The sequence below is a fragment of the Myotis myotis genome, unplaced genomic scaffold (genome assembly GCF_014108235.1).
Source record: "Myotis myotis isolate mMyoMyo1 unplaced genomic scaffold, mMyoMyo1.p scaffold_m19_p_3, whole genome shotgun sequence".
Taxonomy (NCBI): Eukaryota; Metazoa; Chordata; class Mammalia; order Chiroptera; family Vespertilionidae; genus Myotis; species Myotis myotis.
This window is the reverse complement of record NW_023416335.1, coordinates 176,171,602-176,193,035: the sequence shown is the minus strand read 5'-3', so window position 1 is coordinate 176,193,035 and position 21,434 is coordinate 176,171,602. Positions and strand designations below refer to the sequence as shown.

Sequence of the window (21,434 nt, the reverse complement as noted above, 5' to 3'; positions counted from 1 at the left end):
AAAAACCCCAAAACATTAATTCAAAAGAATATATGCACCCCTACATAATGCAGCATTATTTACAATAGCAAACATTTGGAAGCAGCCCAAATGCCCATCAGTAGATGAGTAGATAAAAAAGCTGTGTTACATCTACCCAATTACTCAGCGGTAAAAAAAAAAAAAAAAAAAAAAAAAAGAAATCTGACCTTTTGTAACATCATAGGGTGGACCTGGAGAGTATACAACTCACCTTGATGGAAGGGGAATTGGACTTTTAATAGCACTTTTAAATAGCACATCTTGAAGTGAATGTTCTTCTTGTAGTCTACTCTGAATCAGCTGCAGCATCCTAAATATAACACAAACAATAGCTTATAAATACAGTAAGGTACACAAAGGAAGCCAACCCTTTTTAAATAATCATAATAATTAGATGACTTAGCTAAGCCATACATTTATTATTATAAGACTTTATTCTAATATAAAGTACCAAGTTTTCTTTGATCATTTTCCTTGAAAGCAGGAAGAGTGAGGTAGGGTGGCTATAGGTCTTATAACTGGGCTCCACAATAAAACTGTCTGATTTCATCAATAATGGACATGCAGTCTCAGTCACCAATAAGTAGCTTTTGCTCATCTGAATATCTCAATTCATGCATGCATGCAATTATAAAATTCTTACTTTTTGTCAGACATTAAATAAATTGTTATAAATACAAAAGAAATTAGACAAATAAGAGGCCACACAATAGATCTGATATACTTAAAGTGGGAGTATAAAGCCAGAACACAAGTATCAATTTCTCATTTCAACCCAGGCCACTGTGCCCTTTAATATCAACTGGTATCTCCTTTTCTGAAGAAACCTGAACTTTATTCTATTCCAAGACCATTCAAAGGAAAGTATTATATGCTACCTGTAACTTTTACAAAGAATATCAACATATAAGGCAGTGGATTATAAAAAACAAAGTTACATTCGAGAACCCATGAGCAGATTTTCTTTTTAAATATATCTAGCCACCAAGAATAAATTGGTGGCTTAAAGATTTTTTGAACAAAATTTGTATGTTCACACTAACTTATGAAAATATTCCAAACAACAAAACCAAAAATAAAAGTTTTCCTCTAATATTTCTACCTTTGGGCCATATTATCTCCTACCATTTTCAGCAATAACTTTGTATCTTCAAAGTTATTTTAAGTTCTTTAATTTTCACTGAGCACTGTTTCAATATTAGAATCTTGCAAGCAACCTATCCATCAATAATGATCTGATTAGGTATAGTTTATTTATAAAACAGACTACTATATGTACTTAAATAGGAAGTTGTACCAAATACCACTGATGAAAAAAAGCAAGTTAATGAACAGACATGAAATGATCCCATATGAATAACATACATATGTAAACATATAGAACATTATATATGAATAGAAAATTTCTAGAAGGCTACACAAGAAGTCTGGTTATTACTGCTAGTCATTACTACTAGGTTTATGGAATGCTGAGGAGGCTTTTACTTTTACTTTATATCTTTTCTGTCCTAAGTGAATGTTAAACAATGATCAAATACCGCTTTTAAAAATTTTTAAATAGTTAATAAAATTTTAAATGAAACCTACAGTATATTATGATCCAAAGTACATTAGAAAGAGGATTAACATGACTTTCTTAAGATCTGGTAAAATTTTTGAAAGTGTAAAGTTTACATTATATACTATATTCTGCTAATATTTCATCCAGAGAAATGCCTAGACAAATATGCCAATCTATGAAGTCACAATAAACAAAATAGACAAAATGGGATCTAGATTTCTTTGGACCACAATTCTTTGTTTACTTATTACCTCTGCCACTCTTTTTGCTGTGGAGAAAGATCAAACATTACCTAAAATAAAGAAAAACATAATCACCAACATTGTCAATTTCTCTTGGCTTTTATATAATAACTAGAGGCCCAGTGCACAAAAATTTGTGCACTCGGGGGGAAGGGGGGTCCCTCAGCCCGGCCTGTGCCCTCTCGCAGTCTGGGACCCCTCGGGAGATAACGACCTGCTGGCTTAGGCCTGCTCCCGGGTGGCAGAGGGCAGGCCCAATCCCTAGGTGCAGTCCCTGGAGGGCTCAGAGCAGGGCCGATTGGGGAGTTGGGGCGCCGCCCCTGTCATGCACAGAGCAGGGCGATCGGGAGGTTGTGATGCCACCCTCGGTCACGCTCAGGGTAGGGCCGATTGGGGGATGGGGCACAACCCCGTCACACTCAAGGCAGGGTCGATGGGGAGGTTGCGGCGCCACCCCCTGTCACGCACAGAGCAGGACGAATCAGGGGGTTGGGGCACTGCCCCCAGTCACTCACAGAGCAGGGCCCATCAGGGGGTTGGGGTGCCGCCACTGTCACACTCAGGGCAGGGGCGATGGGGAGGTTATGGCTCTACCCCGTCACACACAGAGCAGGGCCTTGGGGGGCGGGGGGGGGGTGGTTGGGGCACCGCACCCTGTCACACACAGAGCAGGGCTGATCAGGGGGTTGGGGTGCCGCACTCTGTCACACACAGAGCCGCAGGGCGATCAGGGGGTTGGGGAGCTCCCCCCATCAGGCACAGAGCAGGGCTGATCAGGGGGTTGGGGCTCCTTCCCCTGTAACAAACAGAGCAGGGTGGATAGGGAGGTTGTGGCTCCACCCTCTGTCACACACAGAGCCGCAGGGCGATCAGGGGGTTTGGGCGCTGCCCCCTGTCACGCTGATCCCGGTGCTGGGAGGCCTCACGGCTCTGCTGATCCGGTGCTGGGAGGCATATTACCCTTTTACTATATAGGGTAGAGGCCTGGTGCACGGGTGGGGGCCCCACTGCTGTGCCTGGCCAGCCTGGGTGAGGGGATGATGGCTGTTTGCAGCTGGTCACACACCCTTCAGGGTGGTGGTCCCCACTGGGATGCCTCTCCAGTCTGGGTGAGGGGCTGAGGGCTGTTTTCAGGCTGGGGGTGACTGAAGCTCCCAACCGCTCCTTTTTTTCTTTTTTTTTTTTTATTCTGGGCCAGCTTTAGCTTTGAGGCTTGGCTCCCGCTCTTAGGCCTCCACTCCTGAAAGTAGGTTTCTGGCCTTTGCTTACAATGTTGCGATCCTGCTGGCTGAAGCCCTGCGGACCTGGGGTTTTGTTTAGCTTCTATATTTGTTACATAGTTGCTTAGAGTTGCAGCTCAGAGGCCTGCAGCGGCAGGCAGGGAACGTTGGAGTCCTCCATCACTGAAGCAAGCAAGCCTCATGTTAGTTTCAAGCTGCCTGGCTGCCGTCCGCCATCTTGGCTGGCAGTCAAATTGCATATTGCCCTGATTAGGCAATGGGAAGGGTAGCGGTCGTACGCCAATTACCATGTTTCTCTTTTATTAGATAGGATTAGAAGCCAGGTGCACAAAATTCGTACATTTGGGGGGAGGGGATTCCCCAGCCTGGCCTGTGCCCTCTCACAGCGCGGGAGCCCCGCTATCTATCTCCCCAAAGAGGTAGGCCCCGCCCACCCATCCAGGGCTCCTTGATGGATTGCCTCCTGGTGATGGATTGTTACGGTGTGAGGGTGTGAGGGCATCACCATGTGAGGGTGTGATGACCACATAGGCTTTTATTAGTACAGATTTTTTAAAATGTTCTTTGAACAGGAAACAAATTTATAGTGTTGTAAAGAAGTATTCATGTTTATACTGAATCTTCTATAAGTCAACCTAAAAAATTTAAATAATTTTCATTTAAAAATAGTGTAAAGAAATGTTATTAATCATTTAAATAATGCCAGTATAAAACTTTAAGTATTTAAAAAGGAAAAACATAAAAAAAATCATACAGCTTAAGTGTAATATTCAATCTTCCAAAGCCCATATTCTTGCTGGGATAATACCATGATGAAATCAACATTTTTTAAAATGAGCTAGAAAAGAGCACTCTAATTCTTAAATGTGTTAATCATTAAAGAATAATTCAAGAAATTTTATTCAGGCATTACCTTCATCAATTCAAAATCAGACTTGTCTATTTATATAGAGTAAAATATGCAAGTTTCTCATGGTTTGATACAATATCTACAATTTAATTTGCAACAAAAAGTCCACTTTTGATTTTAATAAAGCATATTAATTCTACTTTTTAATTTATTAACATTATTAGTTATCCCTCCATAATCAGGCCCTAATCTACTATTCTCTCTTTACAAATAGTTGCTTTTTAATACAAGTAGAACAATCCCTCATTCTATCAAACAGTTCTGCCTCTGTGCCTTTGGTTATTTAATTATACCAACCTGGAACATCCTTCTCCTGTAATTTTGACCCTTATTTCTTTCTAAACTCTATAAATCATGTACGTTAAGTTAAATTGTCCCATCTTTCTGATTTCAATAAATTTATTCTGATTTCTCCTCCTGCTGAACTTGTCTGCAGCATGATTCCCAACTCTTTTCACGTCATTGCACATAAGGATAATGCTAATATCTGAAAATCACCATGCAACTTCTCCCCAGTTACCTTGTGAATTAGAGTAGGGACAGAAAAAAATGGAGTGATCTGCAAAATCTTAAAGGTAGAAAATGTAATTACTAAATTTTAAAACATAATGAGGGCACTGAAAAGAAGATTGGTCCTTTTGGATCAAGATAATTTCCCAGAACTCAGACGCAAAGTTCAAAATATGTATTTAATGTGAGAATTAATAAAGATACTGAGAACCACTCCACAAAATTCAACATCATATGATCATTTGAAACAGAGGTAAAAGCATTGCTCTGAATATCATTAAAGCAAACAAGCAAAAACACTTAAAAATTAAGATCTCCAAGCAAAAGAAACAAAAACTATAGGAGATACACACTTGGATATAAAGGATAAATATTTGATTTCAAAAGTAAAAGGGAAAAAAAGCATAGAAACTCTAAGAAAAGAGAAAAGAAAACTATTAGAAAGCATTAACAAAAATATAAAATAAGAATTTACACTAATAAAAGAGAAACATGGTAATTGGCGTACGACCGCTACCCTTTTCATTGGCTAATCAGTGAGATATGCAAATTAACTGTCAGCCAAGATGGCGGCCAGCAGCCAGGCAGCTTGAAACTAACATGAGGCTTGCTTGCTTCAGTGACGGAGGACTCCAACGTTCCCCGCCTGCCACTGCAGGCCTCTGAGGCTGCAGTTTCAAACATTGTAACAAATACCGCAGGACTTCAGCCAGCAGATTCGCAACATTGTATGCAAAGGCCAGAAACCTACTTTCAGGAGCGGAGGCCTAAGAGCTGGAGCCAAGCCTCAAGCTAAAGCTGGCCCAGAATAAAAAAAAAAAAACAAGGAAAAAAGGAGCGTTTGGGAGTTCAGTCACCCCTAGCCTGAAAACAGCCCTCAGCCCCTCACCCAGACTGGAGAGGCATCCCAGTGGAGACCCCCATCCTGAAGGGTGTGTGACCAGCTGCAAACAGCCATCATCCCCTCACCCAGGCTGGCCAGGAACAGCAGTGGGGCCCCCACCCTGATCCAGGACACCCTTCAGGGCAAACGAGCTGGCACCCACCCATGCACCAGGCCTCTACCCTATATAGTAAAAGGGTAATATGCCTCCCAGCACCGGGATCAGCATAACAGGGGGCAGCGCCCAAACACCCTGATCGGCCCTGCTCTGTGTGTGACAGGGTGCGGCACCCCAACCCCCCACCTCCCCGGGCCCTGCTCTGTGTGTGACGGGGTAGAGCCATAACCTCCCCATCGGCCCTGCCCTGAGTGTGAGAGTGGCAGCACCCCAACCCCTTGATCGTCCCTGCTCTGTGGGTGATAGAGGGTGGCGCCCCAACCCTCCCCCGCCCCCCCACGGGCCCTGCTCTGTGTGTGACGGGGTAGAGCCATAACCTCCCCATCAGCCCTGCCCTGAGTGTGACAGTGGCGGCACCCCAACCCCCTGATCGGCCCTGCTCTGTGGGTGAGGGCGGTGCCCCAACCCCCCCCCCCCCCCGCCACGGGCCCTGCTCTGTGTGTGATGGGGTAGAGCCATAACCTCCCCATCAGCCCTGCCCTGAGTGTGACAGTGGCAGCGCCCCAATCCCCTGATTGGCCCTGCTCTGTGGGTGATAGAGGGTGGCGCCCCAACCCACTGATCCGCCCTGCTGTGTGTGTGACAGGGGACTGTGACCCAACTCCCCTATCGGACCTACTCTGTGAGTGACAGGGGGGAGCTCCTCAACCCCCTGATGGGCCCTGCTCTGTGCGTGACAGGAGGGAGCTCCCCAACCCCCTGATGGGCCCTGCTCTGTGCGTGACCGGGGGCAATGCCCCAACCCCCGGATTGGCCCTGCTCTGTGCGTGACAGGGGGTCGCGCTGCAACCTCCCCATCGACCCTGCCTTGAGTGTGACAGGGGGTGGTGCCCCAACCCCCCAATCGGCCCGCTCTGAGCCCGACCAGGGGCTGCACCTAGGGATTGGGCCTGCCCTCTGCCACCCGGGAGCAGGCCTAAGCCAGCAGGTCGTTATCTCCCGAGGGGTCCCAGACTGCTAGAGGGCACAGGCCGGGCTGAGGGACCCCCTCTTCCCCCCGAGTGCAGAAATTTTTGTGCACCGGGCCTCTAGTAAAGTTATAAAACAGACATTAAAGTTATAAAACAGAAATTATTAAAAATGCTAACAATGGTTATCTCAAAATTTTAGTATTAGATAAAACGTCCCCCCCCCAAATTTTTACAAAGAATATGGATTACTTTTTGCATTAATAAAACATATTTTAAAAACTAGCTGAAACAAAACCAAAAGAAAATATTAAAACCATTTTTAACTGGCAATTTCTAAAAGCATATTATTTTAAAAAACATATGAATCAAACTTACTGGTTCATAAACTAGACCATCTGCAGATGCAACCATTGTTTCTGCTAAATCCAATACATCTGCTCCAATATCTGCATTTAAAAAAAATTAAAAGTTTTACATTCTATGCTAAGAGTCAAACTGTATCTGATATAAAGTAAACAAATTAAGATGACTACCAGAAAACTCACTTTCCTATACTGCTTCTTTAAAAGTTAAAACAGTGCATTATATAGATTTGATAGAAATTAAAAAAATAATGCTTTTTCTACTAAAAAAAAGAAAATGACTCAGCATCTCATGGTAAAACATATAAATTTGCCCTAACCGGTTTGGCTCAGTGGACAGAGTGTCGGCCTGCGGACTGAAAGGTCCCAGATTCGATTCCAGCTAAGGGCAGATACCTTGGTTGCGGGCACATCCCCAGTAGGAGGTGTGCAGGAAGCAGCTGATCATTGTTTCTCTCTCATTGATGTTTCTAACTCTCTTTCCCTCTCCCTTCCTCTCTGTGAAAAATCAATAATAATAATTTTATATATATATATATATATATATATATATATATATATATATATATAAACATATAAACTTTATTGAAGAGCTTTGCAAAAATTGGCAACCTAATTACAAGTACTAAATGGCTGCTATACAAACTATTAATTACAAGGATTATTTTTAACAATTAAAAGAAATCTTAAGGCAAAGCTACTGATGACTTTTTAAATATCAATAGAAAGGTTATCTTGAAAAGGCTAAAATTCTAATGGTATTAAAATACCTAAAATAAGGTAAAATGATATATTCAGCATTAATACTAGCTCAAAATTTGGATACAAAGTTTTTCTCTTAAAACCACAATGTAAGGAAAAATAAATGGAAAAGGAAAAGAAATTTAAGGCTGTTCTGAGATAAAATCTCCCTAAAATTAATTTCCTTAATTGGGTAATACTATTTAACACTTTAAAAAATTTTATCTGAACTACTGAATTCTTGTCTCTACTTTTCAAGTGGTAATTTAAAAGTCGACTTTCATTCAAAAGCATCCTCATTTTTTAAGAGCACTACTGATTCAAACATTATCTAAAATACATATTAGCTTTTTTTTTTTTTTTTAACTTCTACCAGTATAATCAAGTAAAGTCTGAAGAAAACAGAAAAGAAATCACTATTAACTTAAAGTACTTGGATCTGTATTTTAATATGCAAGAGTAAAAGTAAAGGGTGGCAAGTTAAAAGAGTAAAACAGGCCCTAACCGGTTTGCAGTGGATAGAGCATTGACCTGTGGACTGAAAGGTCCCAGGTTCAATTCTGGTCAAGGGCATGTACCTTGGTTGTGGGCACATCCCCAATAGGAGGTGTGCAGGAGGCAGCTGATCGATGTTCCTCTCTCATCGATGTTTCTAACTCTCTATCCCTGTCCCTTCCTCTCTGTAAAAAATCAATAAAAATATATTTTTTAAAAAAAGAGTGAAACAGGATATTCTTGAGGAACATTGGTATAAAAACTGGTAGTCCACACAAAAAATAAATAAAGGATGTACCTAAACTAAAACTCTGATTCAGATAGATCTCTCTCTCCCACTCCCTTCCTTGTTCTGAACTTAATTAAAAACACACACACACACACACACACACACACACACACACACACACATATTTTAAAACTTGGATTCACAAAAATTTCCACCTATTTCTTTTAATTATATGAATGTGAAAGTTAAATCTCTTCTCTTTCTGGATAAGAAATTTAAAGAATATAATTTGGGGAGAAAAACAACACACATTATTAAATAGCACTGCAACAGCATGTTAAGATATCATAAAATAAAAATAAAGTTAAAACACAATGAGTGGTTTTCACTTTTTACTAGCAATTGTTTAAACACAACTATATAAGGATTCATCAAGTTCAAGGTATACTTACACTGACACTTCATGGCAACAGTAATATCTATATTGATTCTCAATTTGCTAAAAAACAAAAAGGAAACATTAGTACCTACCAAGTAATCAACAAAACATGAGAAATATAAATCAATTTCATGAAAAACTTGGATTTCAAAAATGTCGATTAGAACCTGGACAGTATTTTTTATGGCGAAAGCAAAGTTGCTTTAAAAGTTTCTATTTTGGCCGAAACCGGTTTGGCTCAGTGGATAGAGCGTCGGCCTGCGGACTGAAGGGTCCCAGGTTCGATTCCGGTCAAGGGCAGGTACCTGGGCTGCAGGCACATCCCGGGTGGGAGATGTGCAGGAGGCGGCTGATCGATGTTTCTCTCTCATCGATGTTTCTGACTCTCTGTCTCTCTCCCTTCCTCTCTGTAAAAAAAATCAATAAAATATATTAAAAAAATAAAAAAGTTTCTATTTTGCAATTATTCCAAAAGACTTTCTGATTTCACAGGTTTTTAATATAGTACCCTACAATTTAATTTTACTAAATTAAATAACTCCAAGAAACTCAGAAAAATAAGTTTTAAACTTTGTTTACATAAACCTTTATGTAGAATATTCCTTTAAAACTTTTAAAATCAAGAGTTAGGAATTGCAAGTCTTTCTCCTCTATTTATCCAATAAATACTATACATCAGGCATTATGCCTGAATCCTTATAAATATTATCTCCTTTATTCTTTATCATGGACATGTAAATTGGGTAGCTTCACAGTTCTGTAGGAAAGACAATGGTGTTCAGGGCAGTATAAATGCCTGGCTTAAAATTACATACCCACTGAAATGGCATATCAAAAACTAGGTCTGTGTGACTTGATAAATGCAACCAAATTGCCAGAGAAAGCCTCTCATGCTTCAAGTTTTGCATGAACCTTCCTAAAAGGTTCAACTAATGCTTTATTTCCAAATGATGAATTCAAATTGAATTAATTTTTAAATATTATAATCAATTAAGCACCATGAATAACAGAATGAGTACCATCAATATCAATTTTCCCTGGGCTATCAAAACTTTCTTCACTCTAATAATTTGCATCTGGTTTCAATAGAAATTTTTAGGGCTTCAAAAGATTTTTCAATACATTTTTAGAGCTTCAGAGTCTTCAAGTTGTCTAGATTCAAGCTGTGCTCCAGTAACCCTGGGGTTTAGGTACAAGAGATACTGTAGGAACCAGAGGACAGGACCAATTAGAAAAGCTTCTGGGCATACCCACTACACTTCTGTGGTGAGCTATATAAGACTCCACTTGGAAAAAATAAAGTGCTTCATTGGTGCTAAAAACAAACAAAGAAAAATAACAAATCCCTTAAAAACCTACGTTATCAAGAATAATACACAAGATATAGATAAAGAAACTGAGGCCCAAAAGAAGTCAATTGTGTGACTTACCCAAGGTTACACAGCAATTTATAAATGTTGATTTACTTCTCACTAGTGTCATGAGGAAGGTACTATAATTATTATCCCCATTTAATAGAAAAAGAAACTGAAGCACATGGATATACAGATTTAGTAACTTCCATAGCTAGTAAATACAGAGCTGGGATTGAAATTGAAAAGTAAATGTCTCTCCTACCTAGTACAATCTTAATAATATAAATCTGTTATCTTCAATCAATTAAAATCCAAATACTACAAATAAAATAAGGTATACTTTGTCTCCTTACTAAGGTGCTATATTTTCAAAGTTTTAAGTGATGTTATTTACATTAAAGTTTAATTTAGATGTAATTTATAAAAATCAAGTTACAAGCATAAATAACGTATATTTAAACAATATATTTCCCAAATTACACAGATCAGTATCTATTTCAAATTCTAAAGAGTAAACAATTTTAAAACATTAAATAATTGTTACCAGTTCAACACATTAAAATAAAAACATATTATATTCTCCTAATCTTTTTATACAGTGCATACTAAATGAGAGAACCTCCCTTTTACACTTTAACCAGTATTCAAATTATTCTAAAATGATTCTAAAGCATTAGTTATGAGAATTTATCAGAACTATTTCTTCAGAACTAAAATAAGCCAAATATAAAAGTTAGACATTTTTTAATAAGGTATGTTATCTTTAAAACAATTTGAATCTAAAGGTATTTCAAGAAAAAAAAAAGTTACCTAGAAAAATCCTTGTCTACTTCATATTCATACTTCATCCATGTATCCTGATATACTGAAAATTCCATTATGGTTAATAAAGCCATAGTGGTAAATGCTATTAGAGAAACTGAGAAATCAAACAAAAAAAAGAATAAGAGAATTAAAACAGTTTTGTAAAACAATTTTGTTTTAATTTATTACAAAATTTTAATAAATGTTTTAATAAAAATTTTAATTTTATTACAAAATAATAAACAATTTTATTTTAAGTGAAATTAAATATATCACAGAATGCCTTAATGCATGTCATGTGAATTATTACAATAAAAAGTTTTTCTTACAATGTCCAGGATAGATTTTTTTCTAAAACAGCTCAAAAAATATTTAACACAAAAATTAATTCAAATATTTGTATTATTGAGAAAGCGTTTTATTTCTTCAATATTACAAGACATCAAACTTTTACTTTCTTGTGTCATCCTAATTAATAAAAGCCAAATATGCTAAGTGTCCGACCATTCTTTCGACCATTTGACCAGTTGCTATGACGCGCACTGACACCCAGGGGGCAGATGCTCCAACTGGTAGGTTAGCTGGCTGCTGGGGTCTGGCCGATCAGGACTGGGCGAAATGGGCCAGACCCACCCTGGAGCCCTCCCACAGTACCTCCCCGGGCCCCATCATGCACCGGTGGGGTCCCTCGGCCTGACCTGTGCCCTCTCGCATTCTGGGATCCCTCAGGGGATGTCAGAGAGCCGGTTTTGGCCTGATCCCCACAGGCCAGGCCAAGGGACCCCACGGGTGCACGAATTTGTGCACCAGGCCTCTAGTCATAGACATAATAAACAAATATTTTAGAATACAAATTTGAAAATAATCCCCTCATAATTAAAAATGGATCCATGCCTGCAGCACAATTAAAAAAAATAACATATATCTCAAATCTCTCATAACACTCTCATGTACTTTGGAATCTCCTAAACAAACCACTTCATTTATAAAAGCAACTCAAAGGTGAGAAAAAGGAAAGAACTATCATATACTATGACAAAACATACTTAAAATTTATTGTGCCACAAGAACTTGCACTATTTTTTGTTAACAAATTTAATCACAAAAGATTAGAAATAGCAAGCAACTTAGTACACATTTACCAAATGAAATGTCAATCTTATGTGAAACATATTATCTTATTAGCTCTTCAAAGGAAAAGAAATAATAGTAAATACTGTTATAGTTCCATATTTTTCTTATATATTCCATTATTTATTTATTTTCCTTAACAAATACTTCTATCTGTACCAGGTACTATTCTAAGCATTTTATAAATATTAACTTATTTAATCATTACAGCAACCCTACTACGTAAATACTGATATCATCCCCATTTCATGGATGAAGAAACTAAAGCAGAGGCATTTGATTAACTTCCTCAAAGTCATTTAGTTAGGAAAGGGAACAAGTGGGATTTAAATCTATACAATCTGGTTCTAAAGTCTAAGCTCTTAACTATTACCCTATGCTGCCTCTCTCCAGTAAAGTGAAATTTAAGAATTTTTATTATCACATATAAATTGATTTATTCTTAACCAAAAAGGCACTGAGGCAGTTTCACATCATTAAATAACTTCTTTGAAGTTAAATTATGTTTGTATATAATCATCCTATTAATATTATTATACATAACTCACCAGCAATAAAGCAGTAAAATTGGATTAACTTATTCCATAATGTTTTAATGAATACTGCTAAATGCTCAGACTACACTGAGTTAGTTGCCAAAGAGAATATCTATAATAATAAAAGCGTAATATGCTAATTAGACAGGACAACTAAACGACCTTCCGGACATCCTTCAGGACGAAGCCGCAGTGGCGGGTGGATGCAGAGTGGTTAGGGGCGATCAGGCAGGCAGGCGGAGTGATTAGGGGCGATCAGGCAGGCAGGGGAGTGGTTAGGGGCAATCAGGCAGGCAGAGTGGTTATGGGTGATCAGGCAGGCAGGTCAGTGGTTAGGGGCTATCAGGCAGGCAGCAGAGTGGTTAGGGGCGATCAGGCAGGCTGGCCAGCAGTTAGGAGCCAGTGGTCCTGTATTGCGAGAGGGATGTCCGACTGCCGATTTAGGGATCCCTACAGGATTGGGCCTAAACTGGCATTCGGACATCCCCTGAGGGGTCCTGGACTGTGAGAGGGTGCAGGCCGGGCTGAGGGACCCATCCTCCACACCCCGTGCTCGAATTTCATGCACCGGGCCTCTAATATGTATAATAAAATTATAGCAAAACAGTATCACGTAAGGACAGACCAGTTACAAAGTTATTATATGTTGATGAGTTCTTCCTCATGACTCTATTTCTGTATGTTGTTAATTGGATCACTCAGAAATTGCATTTAGTGTAGGAGTTTTAATTTGAATTGATACTCACCTGTCCCCCCACTAGCTGAAGTCTCTACATAGCTCTCAGGAACCTTTGGAAAGGCATCCAACTCTTTCACCAAACTTAAGGTTTTTTTTCGATTCAGCCGCCTCATCTTCAGGAAAACCTTCTCCTTTCATATAGTCATGCTAAGGAATAAACAATGAATAAATGTATCCTTGAAAAAGATAAAAAGGTTTACTTTTTTTAAAAAACTGATAAATGTCCTTGGAAGAACTTAATATTTTCAAACCTCCTTGAGAAAAACTTAACATTTATTCACATCTTTCCTTTTTTCCATTCCCACCCTGACAAAAAATACTAATGAAAGGTAATTTCTACACACAAACACATAAAGTAGGGCAAAAAAAAAAAAAAAAAAAAGGATAGTGAAAAGTAGTCTGAAAAATAGTCAATCATATTTGTAATATTTAAATATACAAATCAAAATACATATTTCTATTAAATTTACAAATATAGGCTATCCCCAAAATATGTATACACACTTTAACAGCTGATAACTGACTTAATTTTCATTCCTTTTTAATTTTCATTCCTTTTCAAGTTCAACTGATTTGAAAAAAGGGATGAAGCCAGACTAGTCTTTGAACAAAGAAAATTTATCGTAAAGTGCCACTAGACTTTTTTGTTTATGGTGATACATAAAAGATAAAGTTTACGGCATAAAACTGGCAACAGTGGCCAAATTGAGGGCACACAAATAATGAAATAAATGATTCTAGATGTTTGTGATTCCATTGCTTCGAGTTATCAGCAGTGCCTGGACCAGAGCAATCATCAACTTGAAAACAGGCATTAATAAACAAAAAAAAATTCAATTTTGTGAATTCCTTTACATTTTGAAAATGAACTATATGTTAATAAACACTGGCTTTATAATCATTCCAAGTGAGTATACATTTTGGGGGGACAGCCTGTGTAGAAAAAATAATACATTCTCACTAGTAAATGACAATGAAGTAAAATAGGCATGCTCATACATTGCTAATGAGACTATAACTATATACCATTCCCCTTTTGACTAATTCCGTTTTTAGAAACTTATCTTAAGGCAACAATCTGAGTTATGCACAAAACTTGGGTCATAGGGATATTTCTCATATTGAAGATAGAAACAAACTCGTGGTATCCAATATACGTATACACCAAAATGTTAAAAGTAGATCATGGAGGATTTTAACTATTTCATTTACAAAATGTTGGACTTACCAAATTATCTATTTTTACAATAAAAATATTTGAAAATTGATTGCTATTCTTTTTATCAGTATGCCAACTACATACAGTATGTTACAAAGCCATAAAATAACTGAATTCTCAAATATTTATGTGATTTTTATGACTGACTTATAGAAATAATATAGGTGATACTATAAAGCACTACCAGAAATCAGAGCTATATTAATACAATAAACACTTAACTGAGAATAAATCAAATGGTTGCAGAAGCCATTAAAAGGAAAAGAATGTCTCTAGAAAAAAAAGCAGAAAGATTTGTCTAAAATCTAATGGGTGGGGTTAATATAGAAAGAATAAGCCATAGAAAGGGCATTCTTAGAGGAAAAGGAGAGTCAGAGAAATAAAAAGTGGCAGCAATCATGAATATTGTCCAAAAGAGAGCAGGCCTAACTAGGGACACTACTAATTGGTCCAGGAGGGCGCTACTGCTCTAGAGTGAAGCTGGATGCATGTACTAGCATAGGTTGATTTCACTTGCCATTAGAAACATCCAACTAACTCCCCTCGCAGATTCCATGCTCACAAAGTGGCCTTCGGGTTATAATTATGATTCTCATGTATATGGTTTTTCTAAGAAAAAAAGAACATGTAGACAAAATAGATGACATTTTCTAATTCCCAGGAAAGTCATAAAACTGGTATTTTCATTTGTAAATTAAGCTTCTGAGTGTTTGTTAGGCATTAAGCAGACTCCTGCTCCCTAAAATGGTTCAACTGAGAAAATAATCAAATTTATTTTCTGTACCTGCTTAGTAGTAACTGCACCAAGACCGATCTTCCTTCAATCTTTCAATTCCTATTCATTGTCTCCTACTGGAGTTACATATTAAATATGTTCAATCTTCTTATCTTTAAAACTCTCCACTAAAGCTCAAGTCCAAGTCCAACTACTGATCTCTGTCTGCATACCTATAGGCAAACTTAAAAGAGTAAGTTGTCACCCTAGCCGGTTTGGCTCAGTAGACAGAGTATTTGGCTCAGTGGATAGGGTATCCACCTGTGGGCGAAAGGGTCCAGGGTTCAATTACGGTCAAGGACATGTACCTTGGTTGCAGGCTCCTCCCTGGTTTGGCGCTAGTTGGGGCGGGTGCAGGATTGTGGCAACCAATCAATGTGTTTCTCTCACATGGATATTTCTCTCTGTCTTTCCCTCTCCCACTCTCTCTAAAAATCAATGGAAAAATATCCTGGGAGAGTATTAACAAAACAAGAGAGTAAATTGTCCCCATTCATCCACTGTGACTACTTCTCAGCACAGGTTCATTTAAGTAAATTTCTCAGCGAGGTCACTAACAACTTCCTTCGTACTAAATCCAGTGGACAGGTTCAGTCTTTACCTAATTTTGCCTATGAGAAGAAAATACACAGCCGTTCCTTTTTCTTCTAGAAACACTCTTCCCTTGGCATAAGTGATGGTATACTCCTGATTTTCATTCTACCTCTAAGACTTCTTTGGCTTACTTTGCAGATTCTTCTGCCTCACAATTCTACACTAGGCCTTCCTCCCAACCTCCACACTTTCCCCAAGTGATCTCCCATCCCTTCATTTTCCATCTACATGATTCCTCTCAAATCTTTAGTCCCAGTCCAAAGCTCTCTGCAGACATGTATTATCTTGTTGCCTCTATTACATTTTCATGGGGGCATTCCAAATACATTTCAGACTCAAGAAGTCCAAAAATGAAAACTTCACTTTACCAAACTTGTTTCTCCTGTGTCCCTACCATAATTAATGATGACACCATGTACCCAAAAACACAAGGCAATAACACAAGGTAGAAACATGAGTTACATCCTTAAACTTAAGTTCTTCCTAAATTTCTTTCAAATCTGTTTTCTCTTTTCCAGGCTCACTGAGAAGTTCCTTATTAGGACCTTGGTCCCAATGGCCACAATCTATCGCTGCATTGCTTCAAAAACGTTTACTCATCAATCTTTCTGTTCACTCTCCATACTACAACCAATAATCTTTTTAATCCATAAAAGTGAGTATATGCATTTTCTTTTAAAATCTTTGTAGAGGTTCATACCTATTACATTTGAAAAGTTTGGATTCTATCCTAACAAAGGTTAAAAAGCCCTCAAAAACCAGGTCCTGCCCAGCCAGTATGGCTCAGTAGTTGAGTATTGACCCATGCAACAGGAGGTCACCAGTTTAATTCCTGGTCAGGGAACATGCCCTGGTTGCAGGCTCGTCCCCACCAGGAGGCCTGCAGGAGGCAGCAGTTCCATCTGATGTTTCTCTCACTGATACTTAGATGTCTCTCCTCTCCCTTCCTCTTTCTAAAATCAATAAAAACATATTAAAACAAACAACAACAACAAAAACAGGTCCTGCTTATCCCTTCAAACCCAATCCATCAATGTCTAAATTCTAGCCAAACCAAATCACTTTCTAGTCCTTTAACATGTTCTTTCTGCCAGCCATAGCCTTTCTCCCTCTACCAAACCTCTATATTTGGCTAACTCCCACTTATCTTTAAGTCTCAGTCGAGACATCTCTCTTTTGAAGGGGAAAGAAACCTATGACCTCATACATAGTACTAGTTATAGTAAGTGCTCCAAGAGCACTGTTTCTAATTGCCTGTTTAATTTTCTGTTTTTGCCATTATAATATTACAGCAGGAATCATGTCAACCTATCTTTGTATCTCCAATACCTGGCACAGTAAGTGTTTGATAAACATTTGTAGAAGGGAAAAAATACGGAAGGTGGGAAATTTCCCCCGAAACACCCATGATTGTACAGCTTTCCAACAGAAACAAGTTATCATTTTTAGATAAATACACACACACACACACACACACACACACACACACACACATACAGTGGCCAGATTATTATGACCGGCCAGATTATTATGATCACCCCATCAGTACAATGAAGTGAATTAGTTATGCAAATAATAATAAAACCTTGAGAGTATTTGCTTAGGAAGTTTTCAATATTCAGTATTTTTGTAAGTGTCAATGAAGTACTGATGGGTTGGTCATAATAATCTGGCCACTCAGTGTATATGATCCACAAAGAGAAGGACTTTTCTGTTTTATTCACTACCATATATCACAAGTACCTAGAACAATGATTGGCACACAGCAGTTAGCATTATTGGGCAAATAAATAAAACTGTAAATATTAGTTCCTAAATTGTCTATACTTTTACAAGCTTTAAAGATGCTTTCTTTAAATTATATGTAATACAAAGATATGTAAAAGTTAGTTTTACAAAGCCTCTAACAATTCATATAGCCTATTCAGCTCTCCTCCCTTAAAAGTCTAGCTAGTCTATCCCACTTGGCTGCTTCTCAGTCTTTAGCTTCTTCCATTCCTATTTTCCATGATTACTATTCTAGAATGGAGTACCTTGTCACTCTACTGCTACTCCTGCCCCATTCCTGTTAACTCAGCACCAACCTACATCCAAGAAACTCACTGCATTTCCAGTACTTGTCACTATTCTACAGAGCCACTGTTCTTTTCTTTTTTTTTTTTTTTCAATTGATTTCAGAAAGGAAGGAGGAGAGAGAGAGACATCAATGATGAGAGAGAATCATCCATTGTCTCCTGCACACCCCTACTGGGAATAGACCCTGCAAAAACCGTGAGTTGACACTCAACCACAGAACCACACTGGCAGGGCACCACTCTTCTGATATGAACAAGTTATCCGTAACTCCTAATTTTACTAAAAATAATCCTTCTACCATCTCTCAATATGAAAACCTAACAATCAACTGGTGGTAATTCCTTTAAATCCTTACTTTATTTCTGAGACTCAAAGGGTAAAATATTAGCATGTCTCATCATGATTTCTCAACCGCCTCTTCCCTTTTCAAGTCTATCTTCTAGTAATAAACTCATATACTACATAGAATTATGGCCTAATTTTCATATTATGTGCTAGATATTATGAGGACTTTATATATTAATACCCTCTAAGCGGCTCTATGAAGTAGATACTACTTTTATCTCATTTATATATAAGGATACTGAGGCACAGAAAAGTCAAGTAATTTTTGTAAGGCCACTCAACAGGTAGAATAACCTAGATTTGATCCCAAGCAGCCTGACTCCAGAGTTCACGCTCCAAAACATAGTGTACACTCTCACTTTAATACTTATTATTGTTTTCTCCATCTGGATATATTTATAATTTTCAGGGGGGATGCAGGTTGATAGAAGGAGACTTGACTTGGAGTAGCGAACACATAATAAAATATACAAATGATGTATTATAGAGCTGCACACCTGAAACATATATAATGTTATTAACCAATGTCAACCAATACATTCAATATTCAAAGTAAAAAAACTTTTTTAAAAAGACAAAAATTTCCTTAATGACTTCAGCATCTGGATCTCTTGATTTGCTTCTCTTCTTCCCCATTCCATCACCATCCTTTGGAATTCACAACCTGATGACCCTCATCCTACGGTAGTCGCTCACAATTATAACCCTTTTACCATGCAAACCTAACAGGTCTTCTCCAGCGACCCCCATCTTAATTCTACTCAAAGCCTCACACAAGCAGGGCCATGTTTTGGCTCCTCTTAATTTTTAAACCGCTCCACCTCTAAAATCCAAGAGACTAACTTTCCTCTCTAAGCCGAACCAATTATCCTTCCAGCTCCTTAATGCCTGACTAGGACAGAATCCGGGCTTCATTTTCCCTGTGTTTTCAATCTTTTGGACTCCTCTGTTATCCAGTTCTATTGCTCCCCTTCCCACTCTATTTGTCTCTCCATCCAGGTAGTCAGACACATTTTATGAGTTAACTTCTATTTTAAAAATAAAATGAAGAGTGCTTCAGCAGTTTAGGGGTCTGTAAGAACTTTAAGAAAAAATTTTTTTTTAAAAAAAGGTCTTCTTCAGTCTGTATTTTGACTAAATACCAAAGCAACATTTTGTGAGTAACCACAGAAGTTAGAAAACAAAAATTTAAAAATAACAAGAGCTAATACTTTATGTTTACTGTATGCCAGGCACTGTTCTAAGTGCTTTGCATGTTTTAACTCATTTAATCCTCATCAATCACCACATGAGTTATTACTTATTCCCATTTTGCAGATAAGGAAACTAAGGCACAAAGAGTTTAATTTGCCTATCATGACATTTAAGAGACAATAACAACACTGAAAACTGTTAACTAGGATTAGTAGCAGGAAGAGACTGCCTAAAAGTAACTCTATTAGAAATAAAACCACTATTTCTTCCAATTAAACCACTAACCCCCAAAGAAAATAAATTCGTTTTTCCCCAATTCTTTTGTTGTTGTTGTTCCAGAGGAGGCCTGCTTTCCTTCAAGAGATCTTTCAAGCTTGATATATTTTATGATCTGTACCCTCCAGCCATTACCAATACTCAGAGTTGACTGGTAAACTTTATTCTCTAAAAGAAACTCCTTACCCACCCCCCACCCCACCCCTAAACCCTAAATCATGGAATTTCTTTTTCTCGTATTTCCTCTAAGAGAGTTGGAATAATTGCGTCAACTTAAAGATTTCAATAAACAAGTTCAGTAAGCCCATATATATCCTGAATTCCTCAAGAAGTGAACGAGCTTGTGATTTCTATCTTTATAATGGCTGTATAATGGCTGGAGTTCAAAGTATCAGGCTAAGCAATCACCTGGAGTACTTCAAGTACAACTTCAAACGCATGAACAAATCCTGCTTTTAACCGTATTTTAATGGTTTCTGAAAGCCAGTCTTGCAACATTTTCACAGGTATGTAACTCTGCGTAGTCCCCAGGGCACCAAGTCCTACATATTTTAACTTAAAGATATTTTCTCCAATGATGATCTTTCAACTCTATGCACCACCTTTGACCCAAGGCTCTTTATTCGCTACCACGAGCTGGCGAGTTGCTTTCCACGGGCTTCTCGATCCGAGAAGGGTTTGAGAAAAGCAGGGACCAGGGACCTGTCTCTCCTGTGACATCTCACCTGCCCTGCCCCTTCCTCATCTCCCCCACGAGGTGCGAAAGTCCCCTTCCAGGCGAGGCCGCGACCGCAGTGGTTCTTAAAAAGAGCGAGCAACCTGCTGCCGAGCATCTGGTATTTGTCTGAACCGTGGTGGGAGCCCGACCCCCGGGGGGATCGGGGCAGGACCCGACGGTCTTCACCAGGCGGGACCCTCCGCGCCCGCGGACGGGAGGTGCCCCGGAGCACCGGGCACCGCGCGAAGCAATGGGTGCGCGTCAGCCGCGATCGGGGCAGCACCCGAACTCCTTCCCGTTGCAAGGCAGCGCAGGGAAACCGAGCCGGGGAGAGAGGAGCGCCCGGGCTAGCGCTGCCCAGGGTCCTGCCAGTAACGCCCCCGGGGGAAGTGCAGCGGCTCCCCGGTCCGGCCCGCTCTCCAGAGGAGAGCGAGGAAGGCAGGAAGCCAACTCCATGGCCGCCGCTCAACCCCCTCAACTACATTCACGCCCGGAACCGCTCGGGAACAACCGCGAGAACAGCACCAGGCAGGGTTTCGGCGTTTTACCTTGTATGTCGGTCCCAGCCGACCGCCATGTTTCACAGAAGCCCGGGTCGCTCGGGTTCCCGTTTGCCCGGAAATATCGCGAGAGCCAAGGCGACTCCCACCGCTGGAAACAGCGAAGGGAGACAATGTGGAGTTCTCGCGAGAAGTCCTTTGCTGACGAAGTGTGTTGTGAATCGAGAGGCGTGGTCAGGATGAGAGGGGCGTGACTAAACCGAAAGGAGGTTGCAACTTATTTTAGGTGTAAGCACGTGGCCAGAAGGAATCCGCTTCTCCAGGAAGGGTGCAGGTTTACCTTCTGACTGACCCTTGGAGGCCACAGAAAGAATCTCTCGCAGCTCCTGCTACTGTACTGCATTTCTGATGAAAGGCTTGGGCGCAGGATTTATCATTTGCAATCCTAA

The 21,434-nt window shown here is 39.3% G+C and overlaps 1 protein-coding gene across 2 annotated transcripts in view; it reads right to left on the bottom strand.

Moving 5' to 3' along the window:
* ERGIC2 (ERGIC and golgi 2) overlaps positions 1-21,172 on the bottom strand; it is a 37,913-nt gene extending 16,741 nt beyond the window's left edge. For both annotated transcript variants that reach the window (XM_036296702.1, XM_036296703.1), the window contains exons 1-7: positions 21,034-21,172; positions 13,296-13,435; positions 10,889-10,997; positions 8,737-8,783; positions 6,833-6,903; positions 1,834-1,874; positions 233-331 (exon numbers count right to left, since the gene is read on the bottom strand). In XM_036296702.1, coding sequence (XP_036152595.1) covers positions 233-331; positions 1,834-1,874; positions 6,833-6,903; positions 8,737-8,783; positions 10,889-10,997; positions 13,296-13,401 — 473 coding nt within the window. In that variant the 5' untranslated portion in view covers positions 13,402-13,435; positions 21,034-21,172. The remainder of the gene's footprint in view (positions 1-232; positions 332-1,833; positions 1,875-6,832; positions 6,904-8,736; positions 8,784-10,888; positions 10,998-13,295; positions 13,436-21,033) is intronic.
* Between the last annotated feature and the right edge of the window lie 262 nt (positions 21,173-21,434).